Source organism: Chlorocebus sabaeus, chromosome 14 (genome assembly GCF_047675955.1).
Source record: "Chlorocebus sabaeus isolate Y175 chromosome 14, mChlSab1.0.hap1, whole genome shotgun sequence".
Lineage (NCBI taxonomy): Eukaryota > Metazoa > Chordata > Mammalia > Primates > Cercopithecidae > Chlorocebus > Chlorocebus sabaeus.
The window spans coordinates 99,049,516-99,068,535 of record NC_132917.1 but is presented as its reverse complement, the minus strand read 5'-3'; the positions used below and the strand labels follow the sequence as shown (position 1 = coordinate 99,068,535).

Below are 19,020 nucleotides of genomic sequence, written 5' to 3'. Positions count from 1 at the left end.
CAACCCCATTTGTGGCTTGATTTTTCTCTATGGCACTGTATCTGACATGTCACATATTTTATCTGTTTATTTCATTGCTTGTCTGTCTCCTTTAAGATGTAATCTCCAAAAAGCAAGAATATTCATCTGTTTGCTCATACCATTAGACCAGCACTTTCAAAATATTACATACATGCAACGCAGTAGATGGGTAATAAAAGTTTGTTTACTAAAAAATTAGAAATTAAAATAAGTGCATTTTTTTTCTGGCTACTTTTTTGGGGGACCAAATATGCTCATTTCACAAGCTGGCCAGAGATATTTCACTTCTCTTCTCTGTGAAAAGTGGACTAGCTCGGGCCAGCTCGTGAAATGTCAGTGTTCTAGCAAAAGCACAGGTTGAAACTTCTTGTCCCCAATATCAAATTATTTAACAAAAGCTTCACAAAATTTAAGAAAAAAAACCTACCTGGAAAATAAAAGCCATTTTCATCACATCTTGCAATAACTTTCTGTCCTTTGAGGGGATCTGGTCTTTTTGATTTGGTTTTCTTTGTTGGATTTCCTTGCAATTTCTGTTGCTGAAAAAGACAAAACAGGAATAATTGATGAGAAAAACTGAATGCAGATGGTGAAAATGATAAATACTGGTTAGCCTAGTGATATGGTTTGGCTCCGTGTCCCCACCCAAATCTCATGTTGAATTATAAGTTCCAATGTTGGAGGTGGGGCCTGGTGGGAGGTGGTTGGATCATGGGGGTGGTTTAGCACCATTCCCCTAGTGCTGTTCTTGTGATAAAGTTATCAAAAGATCTGGTTGTTTGAAAGTGTGTGGCCCCTCCCCTTTCACTCTCTCTCTCATGTTGGCCATGTGAAGATGTGCTTGCTTCCCCTTTGCCTTCTGCCATGATTATAAGTTTCCCATGGCGTCCCCAGTTGTGCCTCCTGTACAGCCTATGAACTGAGAGTCAATTAAACCTCTTTTCTTCATAAATTATCCAGTCTCAGGTAGTTCTTTATAACAATGTAGAAGCAGACTAATATACCTGAAATTTTCTACTGAGAACCATATTATAGAAGAATTACAGAATATTCCTTTACTATATACTCCCTTTGGAGCCCTTTCTGTTTTATGTTAATTAAATGCTACTATTTTGGCAAGGGCAATATCTGCCCTCCACAACTTTTATACTTTAGCTCAAGGTACAAGGAGAACTGGATGAGTAATTGAAGAAAAGGTAAATAAAGAAAAATTATATATACAACTAGAATTCCTGAGAGCAAAGACTACACCAGCACCATGACCAGCAGTGCTGCCTTCCTAGAACAGTGAAAGGTAAAGGGGCCCTTCAACAGAAGAGTCCACTAACAACTCTGAGAGAGACAAGCACTGAAACATAGTGCTTTACAGAAATTCAATATCCCAGCCTACCTCTTCAGGACAAAGGAGAACCTTTACGATCGCTGACTGGCAAAGAGGAAAGAAGTCCATGGGCTGAGATTGGCTAATAAATGAATTATCCTCATTCCTTCTATCTCCTGGTTGATGCAACAGTGGATGCTAGAAGTCAGTGGGTCAGAGCTTTCAAAGTTCTGAGAGAAAATAACTTTCAATCTAGAATTCTAAACCCAGGCAAACTGTCAATCAAATGGAAAAACAAAGACATTTCTAGTCATATCCCTAGGTAGAAACTTTCCCTTCCCATACATCCTATATTAGGAAGTTACTTGAAAATGTGCTTTTCCAGTAAGAATGACATGTCTGCACAAGTCACAGACAGCAGGAGGTCTCCCAGGAAAAAAGGACTTAGAAATCTTGGAAATACATGCATACATATATACAAGCATGCATATATATATCTAACATATGCAAAAATAATGATTCAAACAAGTAACATAATTTTAAATACTGAGGGAGAAAAGGTAAAGAAATTATTTTGCTTGATGCTATTAACATTCTTCAATTGGCCAGCGTATCACATAGGACCTTAAGGAAGGCATATACTCCTGAACTGTGACTTGTCCCAGTATTGAACAATATTTATCCAATCAGAATAGTACAAATACTTTTTTGTGTTCTTTTAAATGAAAAATTTTAAACATGTACTGTGAACCTTTGGAAGGAGTATAGCATTGACAACACGATGGTTTAAATGTAGCTCTTGAAAGGTTGGAATGAAAGGGGAAAGAAAAAGCATAGATATTACCACCATGCGAACTCAGGAATTGAAGAAGTTATGCAACTTGATAGATCAAGAAGTGGAGGCTTAAGTATATTAAATAAAATGTTACAAATGCAGCCAATAGAATAAAAGATAATGTAAATATCCAATATTAGGAGCGGGAGACAAAGAGGGAAGGGATGAGAGTAAAATTATAATTTTTTTTCATGTAGTGGAATAAAAAGTTTAAATATAACAAATCATAAAATAGAGAACTATATGAAACATGTACTTTGATAAAAATTAATAATTAATCTGGAAATCTCACAGAGGAAAGAGAGGGAGAAGAGAATGCCTTTATTTTCTATATAAATGAATCAAAGTCCTGGACTACCCCTAAGGTACACAGGTGCAGAAAACACTCAAAGCAGCACAGCAAAGGCTTTGAGAACTGAACTACAATGTAAACCATTGCCCAAGTCCCAGATTACCAGCATAAACCTTGAGGGATGCATGCAGACTTAAGCTGTGAATAGCACAGCCTTCTAAAACTGAACTGACATGGAAACCACTGCCCACAGACGGTAAGGCAGAGCTTGCAGTCTAAACCTAACCAAGTCTGATGGAAAAAAATTAAATCTCCTTCAGAGAATTTAAACATGATCCAGAATCTTAAAACATAATATTCAAAATATTCAAAATGTCCATTATACAATTAAAAAATTCAACAAACAAAAAAGCAAGCAAATATGACCAATTCTCAAGGTAAAAGGCAATCAATAGAGTCCCAAACTGGGAAGACTCAGATATTGGAATGATCAGATAAAGACCTTAAATTAGCAATTAGAACCATAGTCTATGAGATAAAGGGTAAATACTCTTGAAATAAATGGCAAAGTAGTTTTTTGTTTCAGCAGAGAAATAGAAACTATTAAATAAAAATGGAAATTTTTGAAGTGAAATATATAATATCTGGAAGGACTCAGTAGCAGAAATGATAGAATTGATATAACAGAAGAAAGAGACAGTGTACTCTAAGACAAAACAATAGAATGTATCCAATTTGAAGAATGTAGAGGAAAAGGATCTTTAAAAATGAACAAGGTCCTTTTCCTGTTACAGATAATTTCTTCAAAGACCAGCTCAGTTATAACCTTTCTGGAACGATGTCACCCCCAGGAAATTCCAGAAAAAGAAAGGAAAAGATTGTTTTGTTATTTCCAAATGGCACTGCATGAATCAAAGGTGGAGTGAATGTCATGGCTATGTCTACCACATGCAGAAACTATTAGCATCATTTTGACTTGTAAAGTCCAACTCTAAAGTTCCATTTTTTTATGCTTCATGACTGTTAATAGAAATATCCAATCCCCATTCATCTCTCCCTCCAAAATCCCCCGTAGTCTTTATTCCATCATCCAGAACAGTCATTATTTTTAATTCCCAATCAATTTGAGGACAAATGTTCTTGTAAAATATATTAAAATGAATTACTAGAAAAATGAAATAACATAGCAGAGAAAGAGCTTGAGTTCTAAGTAAAATCTATTTAAGGATTCTGAAAAGCAAACATGTAGTGGTAAAAGGGTTGGGAAAGAAGACAAGAACTCAAAGTACCACCAAGCTAGTGGTGGGTAATTTACCATTTGTTCCCTCTAGTGTCTCCTGGCCTGGTCCAAAACCCAGAAGTAGGCACAAGGGTCCAGACAGAGAGAGCGGTAGGAGAATCCTAGAGTTCTAGCTTAATAAACGGAAAAAGGAAATCCTAACACTCAGAAAGAATACAAAAATTGTCCCCTCTTTTTATTCTCCATTCTCACACCTCAGTCACCAAGCAATCCTGTGGCAGCGCAGCAATGTTTTGAGCCCAAAACTCTGAAGGAGGCTAAATCTTCCTGTCTGATTAGTGGCATTGTGATTTTGAGAAGGTGGAGTGAAATCTCATTGTTCTCTCTCTCTCTCCCTTTCGCTCTCCACCCTCTGTTTGGCTCCAGATGCAAACACAATAAATAGAAGCCACTGAGCTGGGTATACATTAATAAGCCCAGATTTCTGGCTGGAGAACTGAAAAGAGAAGCCATAGGGAACTAGAAATTACTGGCAAGATCATTGACATAGAAAAGAGAAGGGGAAGCACTAACCCAACACCAAACCAGACAAATACATCACAAGAAACGGACCCTACAGACCTATATTCCCCATGAATGTAGATGCAAAATCCATAAGAAAATATAGCAAATGAATCCAGTAACATATAAGAAGGATTATATACAATGGCCAAATCATATTTGTCCCTGGAATGCAACACTGGTTTAACACCCATATTAATAGAACAAAAGATAACAATTAATGTAATACACCATATTAATAGGATAAAGGATAAAACCATATGGCTATTTCAATGCATGGAGAAAAAGTATTTGACAAAAATCTAACACACTTTTAAGATAAAAACTCAACAAACCAGGCATAGAAGAAAACATTCTCAATTTGAGAAAAGACACCTATGAAAAGCCTACAGTAAACATGATACCCAATTTAGAAAAACTAGATGACTTACCCTTAAGATCAGAAACAAAGTAAGGCACTCTCACCACTTCTATTCGACATTGTATTTGAGGTTCTAGCCAGTACAATCAGGCATAAATAAATAAATAAATGTCTCCAGATTGGAACAAGTAAAACTGTCTTTATTCATAAATGACATGATTGTATATGCGAAAACTCTAGGGAATTCACCCAAAAACTGCTAGAATTAATTAACAAGTTCAGCAAGGTGTCATGCTACAAGATAAATGTGCCAATAAAATCAACTGTGTTTCTATGTATTAGCAATGAACACCCTGAAAATGAAATTAAGAAAAAAATTAATTTATAATAGCATCAAAAAAGAATATATTTAGGAACAAATTTATCAAAATAAGTGGAAGACTTATACACTCAAAACTAAAAAATATCATTGAGAGAAATCAAAGATCTAATAAGTAGAGTGACATACCATGTTCATGGATTGGAAGACTTGATATTATTAAGATAGCCATTTGTTCCCAAACTGACATATAGACATTATAATTTATATTAAAATCCCAGCAAGTTTTTTGTTTGTTTGTTTTTGGATTTTTTTTTTTGTTGTTGCTGCAGAAATTGAGAAGTTGAATCTAAAATTTACATATAAATGCAGAGGACCCAGATGACCCCCCAGTTGACAAAGAACAAATTTGGAGAACTTGCTTTTTTTTATTCTTTTGAAACTTACTATACCTACTGTCATCAAGCAATTGTGGTACTGACATAGGATAGTGATATGGATTAGTGAAACAGTACTGAGTCCAGAAATAAATCCTTATAGTCAATTGATTTTTGACACTTTGGAACAAAGTTTGGCAGTTTCTTAAAAAATTAAACAAACTTACCATATGACCTGAAATATTGCTACAGTATTAGATATCTCACCAAGAGAAATGAAAATTTATAACCATAAAAAGACCTGTATATGAGGATTCATATCAGCATTATTCATAATAATAAAAGGGGAGAAAGAATTCAAATGTCCATTAACTGGAGAATGAATAAACAAAATGTGGTATATCCATACAATGGAATAGTATCCAGCCATTTATTTATAAAATGCATAGAAAAGGCAAATGTATAGAGACCAATTGATTAGTGGTTATCCAGAGCTGAGAGTGTGAACAGAGAGTGATTGCAAATGGGCATGAGGGATCTTGTTAGGAGGAAGATAACGTTCTAAAACTGGATTGTGGTGGTAGTTGAAAACTCTTGTCAGTTTTATTAAAAGTCATTGAGTTGAAATAGGTAACTTTCATGGGGGTACAAATTATACTTCTACAAATCTTTTTTTTAAGGTAGAAATGTTTTTGGTTTGCTCTACATAACCACTCACAATATTTTGCATATACTGTAGTGGGTTGAATGACTGAATGAGTACAGGAGCTTCCGAATCCATCTACAAATCAAAAGATAAACCACATAGGCCTTTTTCTCCAAATTGCTACACTGCTGAAACTGGGGATTTTCCATCCTAGATTTTTACTCATTTTTTTTTCTTTCTTAACCATAAACTTATTATAATTCTTGAGTCTCTTAAAGAAATTAGTCCTCCATCCCAATTGGAGTGCCTAGCAAAATAATTCTCAAGTGTCTCCTCTTTTCAGACCACCAAATGCTCCTCTTCTCCATGACACAAAGTCCAATATAAAGTGTTTGCCCAGACATTTTAATGTCACCTTTTTGCAGTGATATAGCTATCTAGCTATAGCTATGTATTTGCCGTGCTATAGTTACACCATAAATAAAATACCAATGCATACTTTATGAGTTCATTTGCAGTCCTCCTCTTAAGAAAGTCTCTAATTTATGAGGCAGCTGACTATAAAAATTTAAATAATTTCAGGCAGTCTGAACACCATTTGCTCTTGGGTCATTATTCATGTTCAATACAGTTTGGGTCCTGGAAATAAGTGGGCTCATTTCCATGGTGCCCTGATATGACCGGGTTCTGTTGTAGTCATCTATCATTTGGACCTGTGTGAAGATGCTTTTTAGATTCATTAAAATAAGTGGAAATATGGTTTATAACCTCAGAGATGAAAACTTAAGAGCCAGGTACTTAGAAGTGGAGAATAAATAAGCTGAGAGGTTAAGGTCTCTTACAAGGACCGTGGGAAGTCTTCAGACCTGCGTTGCTTATAGCCTCTGCAGCCACGGACAAAAATGTATAGTGAACAACACTCTTTTGTTTACGATGCTCACATCTAGCCAGATTTTGCTTGGATCCTTCCCTACTCATGGAATTTGCACACTTGCTGAGGCAATCAGTATCTCAAAGAGAATTCACCGTCACTGGTGGGTGGTGAATGTCACCTGCTTATTCCCGGGCTTTCACCCAGAGAAGAAACCTAAGCACTCTTTCTAGCGTGAGGTTCAAAATGGCCTACTGTGGTCTGAAATGACCTCAGAGGAAGGAGCTGGACTAGGAGACAGGAGAAACAGGATTGGGTGCTGCCCACCGGGCGATGTGACTTTGCGCAATCTTTTAGCTTTCTTGGGTCTCAGTTTCTGCATATGCAAAGTAAGGGAACAAACTAAATAATCTCTACCACTTCCTAGTTCCCTATTTCTGTATAGGAGGGTCTAAATCTACACTCTTGGAGAAACTGCTAGGATGTATGTATAAGGCCAGGATACAAGCCTGCTACCCTTCCTGGCAGCTCCCACAGGATAAGAGAAATGCACCAGCAACAACTGAGTACATGAGTAGCACAGTTTTTCCATCTTCATAATCCAGTGGGATGCCCAAGCACAGCTTCCTACAGTAATTTCTTCAATGGAAGACTGTGTAAAGTGTTCTAATAATGGACAGAATTTAAAGTCTTGAGAATCTGGAGCGTGTCATGCTAAATCAACTGTTACTTAAAAACTTCACTTTTCCATAAAGTTTAAAGCCTTTATGGAAAAGCCACCTTGCTTCAGGTCACCAGTGTTCATGTCAAAGACCAATTGGCTGGGAAGATACTTTGGTCACTGAGACCACCAGACAGTCTCTGTCTTCAGACGAATAAAAACCTGATTCCACAAAGACGTCCACATCGATTCCGGGAAGGCATTTCTCCCCTTTAGATTTCATTAGTATGACAAATCATTTCTGAGAACCTATGCCTAGATACATTTAAAGCTCCTGTTTAAAATTCTGAATGAGTAGAGTCACATAATTTATTGAACTAGCCCTCTTTCATCTCTAGATTCCAAATATTGATTCTCTCAATTTCCTAGCCAGAAGTTAACTGAGGAGATTGCTTTCTACATGTTCAGAATCGGTTTAAAGGTATAAATCTGGGAGTTCAGTTGCCTAAAATAATCAGAGAAGTCTTTTTTTCTATAGTTGTCACTCACTTCCCAATTCTTCTGATAGAAAATAGCCATTTACTCTGTGAAGAGCTTCCCCCTGCATAGGTGACAGTGAATGGTAGCAATGCTATGGCATTAACACTGCAACTGCCACCTAAGAAAATGTCTTTCTAAACTGTCACAAGTATCACTCCCCTTCAAGTCATTCATACACCTGTAAGTTCACTGGAAAGGACAAGGACAGATACTAAAGAATATTGTAAAAGTAATTCATGTTGGCTGTGAACAGTGGCTCACACCTGTAATCCCAGCACTTTGGGTGACTGAGGCAGGTGAATCCCTTGAGACCAGGAGTTTGAGACCAGCCTGGCCAACATGGCAAAACCCTGTCTCTACTAAAAATACAAATATTAGCTGGGTGTGGTGCCATGTGCCTGTAATCCCAGCTACTCAGGAGGCGAGGAACAAGAATCACTTAAACCTGGAAGGCGGAAGTTGCAGTGAGCCAAGATCACACCACTCCACCCCAGCCTGGGTGATAGAGTGAGACTTTGTCTGAAAAAAAAAAAAAAAAAGTAATTCATGTTTACTCTGCTTTGTTTCCAACTGTTATTACTATTGGCAAGAATTCATTTCTGGTTGATTCCACAGCACGGGGCTTTATGGAAGGAACCATCCACCATGGCCTACGTGATGATTTGATGATTCATTTGGACCATGGCACAGTCAACTGAACTGCATCACAGATAAAGCACAGTGATCAGCTTCAATATAATGGTTCATCCCACAGAAATAGAACACAGGCTTCCCAGGATGAAAAGACATCTCACCGGGGCAGCTAGAGGTGCCATCCCTTCAGCCAGAATATTGACAGCTTTGTTCCAGAAAGATGACATCCTGCTGGTTTTGAACTTTGCTGAAGACTTCGGGGTGCCGTACAGTTCACATCAAAGAACGCCTCCCAACTCCATTTCTTTTCTGCCATACCTCACCTAAACATGCACACAAAATACATGCCAACTACTGAGGTCTAAAAAGAAACCCACGGGTGATGAAACTCAGAGGGAATAGAGACAAAGCAGGAAAGGCTAGCTCTCAAATAAATAAGCCAACATATGTTTAGACTCAGGCACACAAGAATAGCCGCATACCAGTTTCAGTGAGGAAGTCCCACGAGCAATGATGCCAGCAGGAGGGATGCTGTGTGCTAAGTAATGTGATTTAGCCTTGTCTACAAAATTCAGATAATCCAATTTACTTCCTTGTCAGATTCAGTCGCAGGTGATAGGGACGAGGGCCCCAAAAGGTGCCACCCTCTTTTCATTTCGTGACTTAATTTCAAGGTCATGCTCTTGGACATGGTGGTGGAGATAGTGAAATGACTAAATGTTTGATGCTTTAAAATTTTCCACTTAACAAGCAGCATACTTCTACACTGGGTAGAGAACGCATTTCTACAAGTTAACCAGAACTATCTTTGGCTTAAAACCTTGTTAAAAAAACCCACTACTGAATACTTCTCCTGCCATGAATTATTGAATTCCAGCATATGCAATCCCCAAATTGTCGTAACAGCAGCTCCAGCATGCTTCTTTGTTCACGTTTGTCCTCGAGGCCATGTAAAGTCTGTCACTGCTCTAATCGAAGGAATGTGTGTAGGTTCAGAGAGGTGCTGACCTTTCCCCTTTCTAGGACACCTAATTATAAGACCGGGACATTTGCAAACTGTCTCTGTAAATAATTCAACTCCCTTTAAAACCTTGGTGTACAGGACGGCGCTAACCTGCAGCATTTGGGAACTCAGTCCCCGCTCATTTAAATTTAGAGGGATTTCATCCACCAGCAAGTATCCAGACTCTGCATCCCTTTGAAAAAGGGACCGGAGAGGCCTGGCACGGTGGCTCATGCCTGTAATCCCAGCACTTTGGGAGGCTGAGGCAGGCGGATCACGAGGTCAGGAGATCGAGACCATCCTGGCTAACATGGTGAAACCCCGTCTGTACTAAAAATACAAAAAAATTAGCCGGGCGTGGTGGTGGGCGCCTGTAGTCCCAGCTACTCGGGAGGCTGAGGCAGGAGAATGGTGTGAACCCAGGAGGCGGAGCTTGCAGTAAGTGGAGATGGTGCCACTGCACTCCAGCCTGGGTGACAGAGTGAGATTCCGTCTCAAAAAAAGAAAGAAAAAAGAAAAATGGACTGGAGAGACAATGAGAAAAGAGCTTACAGGAAAATAGAAATCAGGAGTGGCAAACTCCTGCCCAGCCTCTCCGGGGCGGGGAGGAAGTGGCCCATGGTGAATGAGTTGGAAGGCCTCAGTGTGCTTTCTTTCCCAGGGCGTTTGCACTTTAACAGAAGGCAAATATTGTGCCCAAGAAGTGAAGCTCTAAGTGGAATTTCCTGCCTGAGCCCTGAAGAGAAAGCAAGGTCTTTCCTGAACCAGGAAACATTCCTTCCCCTCCCGGACCCCAGGGCAGCACCGGGCCTGGGGAACTGTTAATCACCCTGCAAGCAAAACCTCCAGTCAAACATTAACAAACAGCTACTTCAAAGGCTTTGCTGAAAAGAAACGTGTGTGTGTGTGGTTTTTTTTTTTTTTTCCTCTCTCTCTCTTTTTCTTTGTAGCAGCAAAGGAATCTAATAAATATATACAATATTCCAAAAAGAAAAACCAAAAAATCCAAAATGATTTCCCTATCTTGAAAGCAAACCTGCAACATCATCTCAGGAAATTCTCTTACTGCTCTTTTAGGAAAAAACATACAAACAAACGGAGAGAAATTTGAAGGGTGTTATATATTTAAATCTGAAAATCACCAAAGCTTGGGATTTGTAATTCCGTGTTCCTGATACAGTTATTCATCTCCCGCTACTCCGGAGATGAACAAAAGCCACACTTGGGAGCCACTTTTGTGTCACCGCCTTGAGGTATGAACCACTACCAGCTACCTACTTTATACAAACATCTCCCACGAGACTGTGGTGTGCAAATAAATTCTGAGTCTTTAAGAAAACTTTTCCCTAATTTTAGCTGTCTTGAGGCACGGGCCAAGCTCAGAAGGCAGGAGAAGGCTGGGGTATTGGTGTCCTGCCCACTCCCTGCTCTTTCTCTCTAAGGCTCCAGGAACTCTCTTTCCTTCCCTTGCCCCTTTAAGTCTGGGGGTGATAACAACTTCCTGCTATTGCTTGTCCTGGGGTCCTGTAATATCCCATGAACGGCCTCAGACTGACCTTCACCTCTGCCAAGAGTTCCTTCATTAACGTTCCTTCACTAGTACTGAATGAATTGGATTCTGCTCCCTGGGTGGCCCCTGCTAAGCCCTCTACACTCTGCTTTCTTCCTCCAGACAGGGAGGGCAAATCTGTCCCCAAACCTGTTTAGGGTGCTTGGGTAGAATTCATGACTCGGAACAAAGACAAAAGTAGAGGCAGGAGAGTGCTGGCATCTGCCCAGCCGAAATCTCCAGAGAGGAGGGTGCCTTTAGCTTCAGAATGAAAAGACAACCTGGTTGTAAGTTTTTGTCACCTCAGGGATCCCCAGAGTTGACACCCACCTTCCCATTCCTGAACATCAGGACACGAGACAGAGACTTTTTAGAAAATAGAATTTGAGGATATTTTCCTCCTTCTTTCAGTTTCCTCCAGTGACTGGTGTTTCTGAGCAGGATTCTCTCCTTAAACCCCCATCTAACCCCTAGCTAACCATGGCACAGTCGTGAAGGTTTCATTTTCTCTTTGTCATCCTCTCACTCGCTCTGGGGTTTCAGCTTCATTCTGGCCACACGCCCCAGAGGCCCGTCGGGGGTCCCACTTCCAGATGGTAAACTGTCACTGCAGTGCTGTCTGAGGACAGCAAGGCCTGAATGTGCACACATCACTTCTGTGTGATGGCAACATCACCAGTGCACCCCCAGACTTGTTAACTTCCTGCCCACTGATACGGACAGGAGGCAGGGAAATACTGAGTAGAAGACGGCGGTCCCCGGTGAGGGCCCCACTCTCAAGCCTGGACCCAAGGCCCAAAGTGAGAACACACATTTCTGTTTTCCTGCTTGAATGTTGCCTTTTCCAAAACCACCCTCTGCCTGTACCGTCCCCCATCCTGTACCCACAAAAACCCCAGGCTCCACTGGCCATGGAGGAGCAGAGAAGGAGAAAAGAGAAGCAGCAGCCTGACATCATTGAGAAGCAGCTTGACTTCAGAGGGATGGCTTGATGGCGGGACCTCAGAGAAGAGTGTGGCTGGCGACACCCAAACCCCAGGGGAAGACCACCTTCCCACTCCATCCCCTTTCTAGCTCTCCATCCTGCTGAGAGTCACTTTCATCAGCAATAAAATCCCCTGCATTTACCATATTCTTCCTGGATGCCAAACAAGAGCTAGGGATACAGAGGGCTGTCACACCGAGGAGTTAAACACTTAACCACCTGCGGACAGCAAAACTAAAGGAGCACTGTTGTAACACATGCCCTCTGGGGCTCCAGGGGTTGCAGGTACTCCCCTAGAAGCTGCCTCCGGGCCACACAGAGTTCTGCTCCTGCTGGCACCCAGACATACTCATCCTGGCCCCTGCACCCACTCATCCGTGTGCTCCCTCTCCCGAGAGGGGCTGAGAGCCATGGGCTGAGTAAATGAGCCACCCTCTTCGCAAGTCCTGCGAAGGGGTCGGGGAAAATTTCCTCTTTCAACATCAGTAGATTTTGTTCCACTGCAGAGCAGTTCACAGCCACTAGGGAGCTCGTCTTCCCAGCAGACCTGAATATCAGCAAAACAGACGAAGTTTTTACTAGTGGAATTAGGAAGGCTGACTAGTTAGGGTGTGATGCCTCCCACCTCCCGTTAAAGAGAAAATCTTGTGGACTGTTAAAAAAAAAAAAAAAAAAAAAAAGGTTACAATGCAAGAATGACAATTGGTTCATTTACTATCTGGGACACAGGTAACAGCTGTATATATTCTGAGTTTATTTTACATAACCGAAAGACATTTTCCTGTCTCCCCAGCTAACATCTTCCTGCATGTATAGTGTCAAAGTCACAACCCAACAGAGGATCCTCAATGGCAAATGATCTGTGTTCTCTTCCTTCTCCGATTCCACCTCATCCAGCCTCACCCATGCCTGCCTGCCTATGTGCATTTACCTAAAGCTCTCCTTCTCCTGGAGCAGAGCACTCAGCTCCCCACCCTGAAGGCCATGGGCTCCAGCTTCCTTGCCAGTCACGGCTTTGAGAAGGAAACGTGTGCAGTCAGTGGTGTGGGTAAGTTTCCACGGCCTCCTTCAGGGCTGCTTTCAGCTTAAAAATATTTTCTACCTCCAAATTTTCCAAAGCAGTCAAGGTTATGGGTGAGAGAGCCTTTTTCATCTTTCTGGGCCAAAGGATTTGCCCTGGAGAACAATCCTTATTTATTCAGAAAATGTTGGAGGACAGCACAGCTGGGCTGCCCTAGACCAGGCTCCCAAGGAAGATGAATTATAATCCACAGATGGCCTCTGGCAACTTCCCCTACCTTTCAGCTCTGAGGGCTCTGGATTGGCCAGTGAGGGTGAAATCTGCAATTATAGTAACATGAGGGGTGCTAGGGAGGGGAGTTTTCAAAGGGAATTTAAAATTTCAGACTTGAGATTTCTCCTGTCATTATGGAGTCAGTGAGCCAAGTGCCCATCTCCAGGAACACCACGAAGCAGGCGGACTATGGAAACAGGCGGAAACCATGACACAGTCAAGCATGGAACGTGCCCAGCGCAGGATGCTAGGCAGAGCAGGTGGGAAGAACGGCTCTCACTTTAGGTCTGATCTGGAGCCAGCCAGGAACTGCCCGTGGAAGCTGGAGCATCAAAAGCAGGCACAGGCTCCCTGGACACAGCACGGGTTGCCGTGTCTCCTTCCCACCTCTGGTTCTTACCGACCAAGAAATCATGAAGCTGCCCCAAACTTAGGAATCGGCAAGGCAGCTATGCTGGGTGTCAACCCTGCTCCAGATGAGGGTATCAGAACGCCCTGGTCATCCAGACTGCATCACACACCCTGCAGCAGGCCAGATGCAGTGGCCACAGCCCTCTGGACACATGTGGGCAGCCCCCTCCGAATGGTCTCATCCCCATTGTGTTGCTTATCGGTCAGCTCATGGGGGCACTTAATGATGAACAAAGGGGCTCTTTCACGGCAATTTATACTCACCTTTCAAAAGCTTTGGCCTTGCTAAAAGAATTTAACATGAGACTCTATTTACATATGAATCAGGAAAAACGACTTGCATCTATGATGCAGTTTTCACCGCAGGATCTCAGAGGGCCTTGAAACCCGGAGTTTCGCACACCAAAGCTTGAGCCCTGTTAGTGGGTCACAGAATTCAATCTGTGGGGTGTGATCATAATGGCATTTTGAACTCTCAGAATCTATCACACGTGGAAAGGAGAAGTATCATCGCAAGAAAACAGCACTCAAAATCTTCCACTGCAGAGAGCCGTGCCACGAGTAGAAAGAACTGAGGAGAAGTCACCAGATGTGGCCTCTCCCCCAGTTACCCAGGGACATTTATTCTGGAGCATGGGTGTGCCCCTAACAGACAAGAGCGGCTTTCGACAGCCTGTGTGAGGACAAGGCAGTGAGGGGACAGTCTTAGCCTCTGACCAAGAGGCAGCAGCAGATCCAGTGATACCACGACACAAACTAAACACCTTCTCCCGCACTAGCTCACCTGGCGTTCCCACCCCCTTTCTCCCTGCCTTCCCAGTGAAGGTCTGGAAGCAAAACTCTTCACTTCTTAAACTAACTTCCTCCACTTCTACCCACCCTTCTACCCCCTGCAAACTGGCCTCTGCCCCACCATTCCACTGGCGTTATTCTCGCCAACCTCACTAATGCACTTCCTCTTGGCCAGTCAAATGGCTTTCAGACATCGTTCTGCATGGCTTCCCAAAACTCCTTGATAATAACTTTAGCAGTGGAAAGAGCCATCCCTGATAACGCATGTTGTGTGCATTCACTGCTGAGCACCTGGTGCTGCACACTCTCCTAGGTGTATGAAGTACGTGGTCTCACAACCTTCTTTTAGGCCAGTGCTTTAATTTTTGTATTTGGAGTCAGGTGGACCGGAATGCAAATCTCGGCATTGCCATCTTCCAGCTGTGTGACGCTACTCAGGCCTTCTAAGCTGAGTTCCTGCCTCTTGTCCTTGGCTCTCTACCCTGAGCCTCCTGCTTCTCTAACTTATCCACCTTGGTCCCTTCTACTATCTCCTCCTCCTCTCCTAGCACCTGAAATGACCTCCAAATCTATCCCCTTAACTCTGGCCTCTCTTCTAAACTCCAGACGTGCGGCTGTTTACTGGCCTCTCTCACCTGCGTGTCCCACGGATATCTAAGAATCGGGAGTGCTGAAAGTGAACTACCTTTCCCTGAAAAGCTGCTCTTTCTTTCACTGTGCCTCTTCTGTGTTTGTTCTTTCATTTATTCACTGAAATATGTGTGCATGCCTACAAGGTGCCCACCACGATTCTAGGCTCTGGGAGCACCTACACCACCACAAACCAAGTCCCACCCTTATTTCAGTGGGGAAGACAGACTGTAAACAAAAATGCCAGGCAGGGAAGTGTGCTGCGAAGTAAACAAACACGTGGCAGAGGGTTAGAGGATGACACGTGATGGGGTAGGCTGGCCAGGGTGCACCCGTCTCCCTGAGGAGCAGAGGAAAGATGGAAGGGGAAGCAGCACTTCTGCTCCTACAGTTGTCCAAGGTAGAAGTTTCGTGAGCATCTTCGACTTTGTCCCACATGTCCTACTTTCCCACAACCCACGTCTCTGTTACCTGTTCTCTCCCCAGTGTTCCCACCTGGCTCAAGGACTCAACACCTCTCAAGGGGAGCGCTGCACAGGATTTTGGTCTTTTACGTTGGGCCTCATCTCATTGTCAGAATAATCTTTCTAGGACACACATCTGTGAATGTCCTTCGCTTGCTGAAAACCCCGCCCAGGTGTCCATTTCCTACAGGTGTAAGTCCCTGACCCCAGCAGAGTTCAAGTACCTTGTTTTCTGGTACCATCTTCCCGTTCCCACCGTCTCTCCTGCCACGTTCCCCAGGGAACACTCCGTGTTCTTCCCCACATCGCTGCCTGAGCCCAGGCTGTTTCTTTCACTCCAAACACTTCTCGCACCCCAGTCCGCAATTCCTAGGCATCCTTCTGGGCCAAACTGGATTAGTGACGCCTTCTCTAACCGCCCAGTCAGGTCACTTTTCCCCATCTTCCAGGTGTTCTCTGGGGGTGCCTCTGTTGTATTTATAATACAGTGAAAGGTTGTAAGAGTCTGCATTTCACTCATTCAATACACATTTGTTGAGTGGCCCCTGTGCACTGGGCTTCACTGTCAGTGCCATGGACACAGCTACAAACAAGGCCAGACCAGGTCTTGGCTCTCACAGTGGTGATGCCCTGGCGCAATGTCTCCTCCATCGGGCTGGGCCCATGCGTTCAGTGCAGCTAACAAATCCCCATTTTGTGTCCAATATAAGGTACCCCCCTGGGAGATCCCAGGGAGACAGAAAAGAATGAGGGAGGCCACTCATCGCCTGAGGGCACCTGCCCCATGTGCAGAATCTTATCCGTGGTTTTTGGATGAAGAAATTACGGGAATTATTTTTATTCCCATTTTGTGGTAAGAAAAGAAAGACATAGAACAATTAATTCAATTAATTCGTATGTTGTAAACAATGAGCTTGACTGCCATAATTCCAGATGAATTCGGTGGAACACAATGATCTTTGCTCTGAATCACAAGAGGGTTCTTTTCACTCCATTTGCAACACTTCCTATTTGCAAAGTTAATATGAAGTATAGACAAAAGAATAGGCCAGCAAATTCTGCTGTTAGGCAGCGGGGTCTCCATAGCTCAACACCTGGGACTGGCCATGGTCCGTCATCCTCATTCAAATTAGGATAGTCCAAGGACTAAGTCTGTTGTGTTCTAGGTACTCCCAGTGCCTAGAATAAGGCTTGGCATCTCATGGGCACTCATAAATATTTCAACGAATAAATGAAAGAGCAGGACAGGGAAAAGCACAAAGAGAGGAAGATCATCTTTTCAAGGAGAGGCAGGTAATTCACTCTCGGTCCTCTTGAGTCTTAGGTGCCCACAGGGCATGTGGGTAAGGAAGGCAAATAGAGAAATGTCTGGGGGTGTCAGATGGCACCTCCCAAAGAAACACTGAACAATTCTTTGAGGAAGTCATTTTGTTTGAATAACATTACTAGACATATGACCTTCTGTGACAAAAATTTTTGCATTCTGCACGAAAGACATAGCTTTTTACACTGAAGGAAAAAATGTGATTTGCAGAAGAAAGAATAAAAGGAAAGAAAACAAACAAAACAAAATGAAGCAAAACACAAGAATCTAGAGCATCAAAAACAGAATTTTAAGCCAGGCTAAACCAGTGATACTTGGCAAAGACTGAACCAAAGGTGATGAACCTGAACAGTCAGATCTGGGGTGGATTTTTAGAGGAGAATGTGGTGAACACCTGAAAATGATCTAGGATTTAGTAAGATTTTGGATGAACAATTCCATCTCTCTCTTAGTTCGTTTTGTGCTGCTGTGAGAATACTACCAACTGGGTGACTTGTAAGAGACAGAAACTTACTGGCTCACTGTTCTAGAAGCTGGGAGGTTCAAGATGAAGGGACCAGCACCTGGTGAGGGCCATCTTGCTGCCCATAACCTGGCAAAAGGCACCACATGGGAGAGAGAGAGAGTGCAACAGAGATCCAAACTCATTCCTTTAATAACGAATCCACCCCTGAGATAATGGCATTGGTCCATGTGTGACCAGAGCCCTCATGGTCTAGCCAGCTTGTGGTATTATGGCGCATATATATATTTATCTGGCATGCATACATATAATATATATACACACATATATTTTTCTTCCATGGTTCCTGGCTCATAACTCCTAACATCCTTGGGGTCTCTGCAGTACTGTCCTTTGTGTGTCTGTGTTGGGTAGGTTCAGGGTGGGACTGGTCACCAGAAAGACCAAGGTAGGATTAGAGAGTTAAGACTTTCAGCCCAAACCCCCAACCTCCAGGAGGGGAGAGCGGCTGAAGGTCAAGTTGATCACCATAGCCAATGCTTTAATTGATCATCCCTACGTAATGAGGCCTCCGTAAGAACCCAAAAGGACAGGGTTTAGAGAACGTACTGACAGCTGAACACATGAAGGCTCCTGGAGGGTGGCCCATCGAGGGAGAGCACTCACGGAAAGGAGGCTCTGCACCCTTCCCGCATAGCTCCCACGATGCATCTCTTCATCTGCATCCTTTGTTATATCATTTATAATCAACTGCTAAACATTGGTGCTTCCCGGAGTTGTGTGTGCCCCTCGCGCAAATTAATCAAACTCAAAGAGGGAGTTGCGGGAACCCCAACTTGAAGCCGGTCAGTCAGAAGTTCTGGAGGCCCAGACTTGTGACTGATGTGTTGGGAGGGCCAGTCTTGGGGACAGAGCCCTCAACCTGTGGGATCTGACGCCATCTCCAGGTAGTAGTGTCAGAGTTGAATTGGAGGCGAACCAACCAGTGTCTGCTGTTTGGTACGTGTCGGAAAATCCCCCACACCTCTGATCCCAGAAGCCTCCTTCCCTGTTGGTGACTGCCTTGTGGGCGGGGACTGCCTTGTGGTGCGAGGATTGCCTTGTGGGCGGGGACTGCCTTGTGGTGCGAGGATTGCCTTGTGGTGCGAGGATTGCCTTGTGGGCGAGGATTGCCTTGTGGTGCGAGAGCACCGGCTGAGAGTGGATTTTCCCACGCGCCTCTTAAACGCCCCACCTCCAGCACTGCTGCAAGGGAGATCAAGTTTGCAACGCAGGAACTCTGGGGGACACATTCAAACAAAGCACCATCCACACACACCCACGGAGAGTCAGAGAGTGGGTTTCCCACTGGCCATGTGTATTTATAGACTCCAAATGTTTATACTCTTTGCTCCAGAAATACTACTTCTAAGGCTGTATCTTAACAA

The 19,020-nt window shown here is 43.1% G+C and overlaps 1 protein-coding gene across 1 annotated transcript in view; it reads right to left on the bottom strand.

The window, feature by feature from the left end:
- The window catches only part of VWA3B (von Willebrand factor A domain containing 3B), a 233,261-nt gene that overhangs the window by 23,326 nt on the left and 190,915 nt on the right, over nt 1–19,020 (bottom strand). Inside the window, exon 23 of the mRNA XM_008008091.3 lies at nt 449–560. Within this exon, the coding sequence (XP_008006282.3) occupies nt 449–560 (112 nt within the window). The remainder of the gene's footprint in view (nt 1–448; nt 561–19,020) is intronic.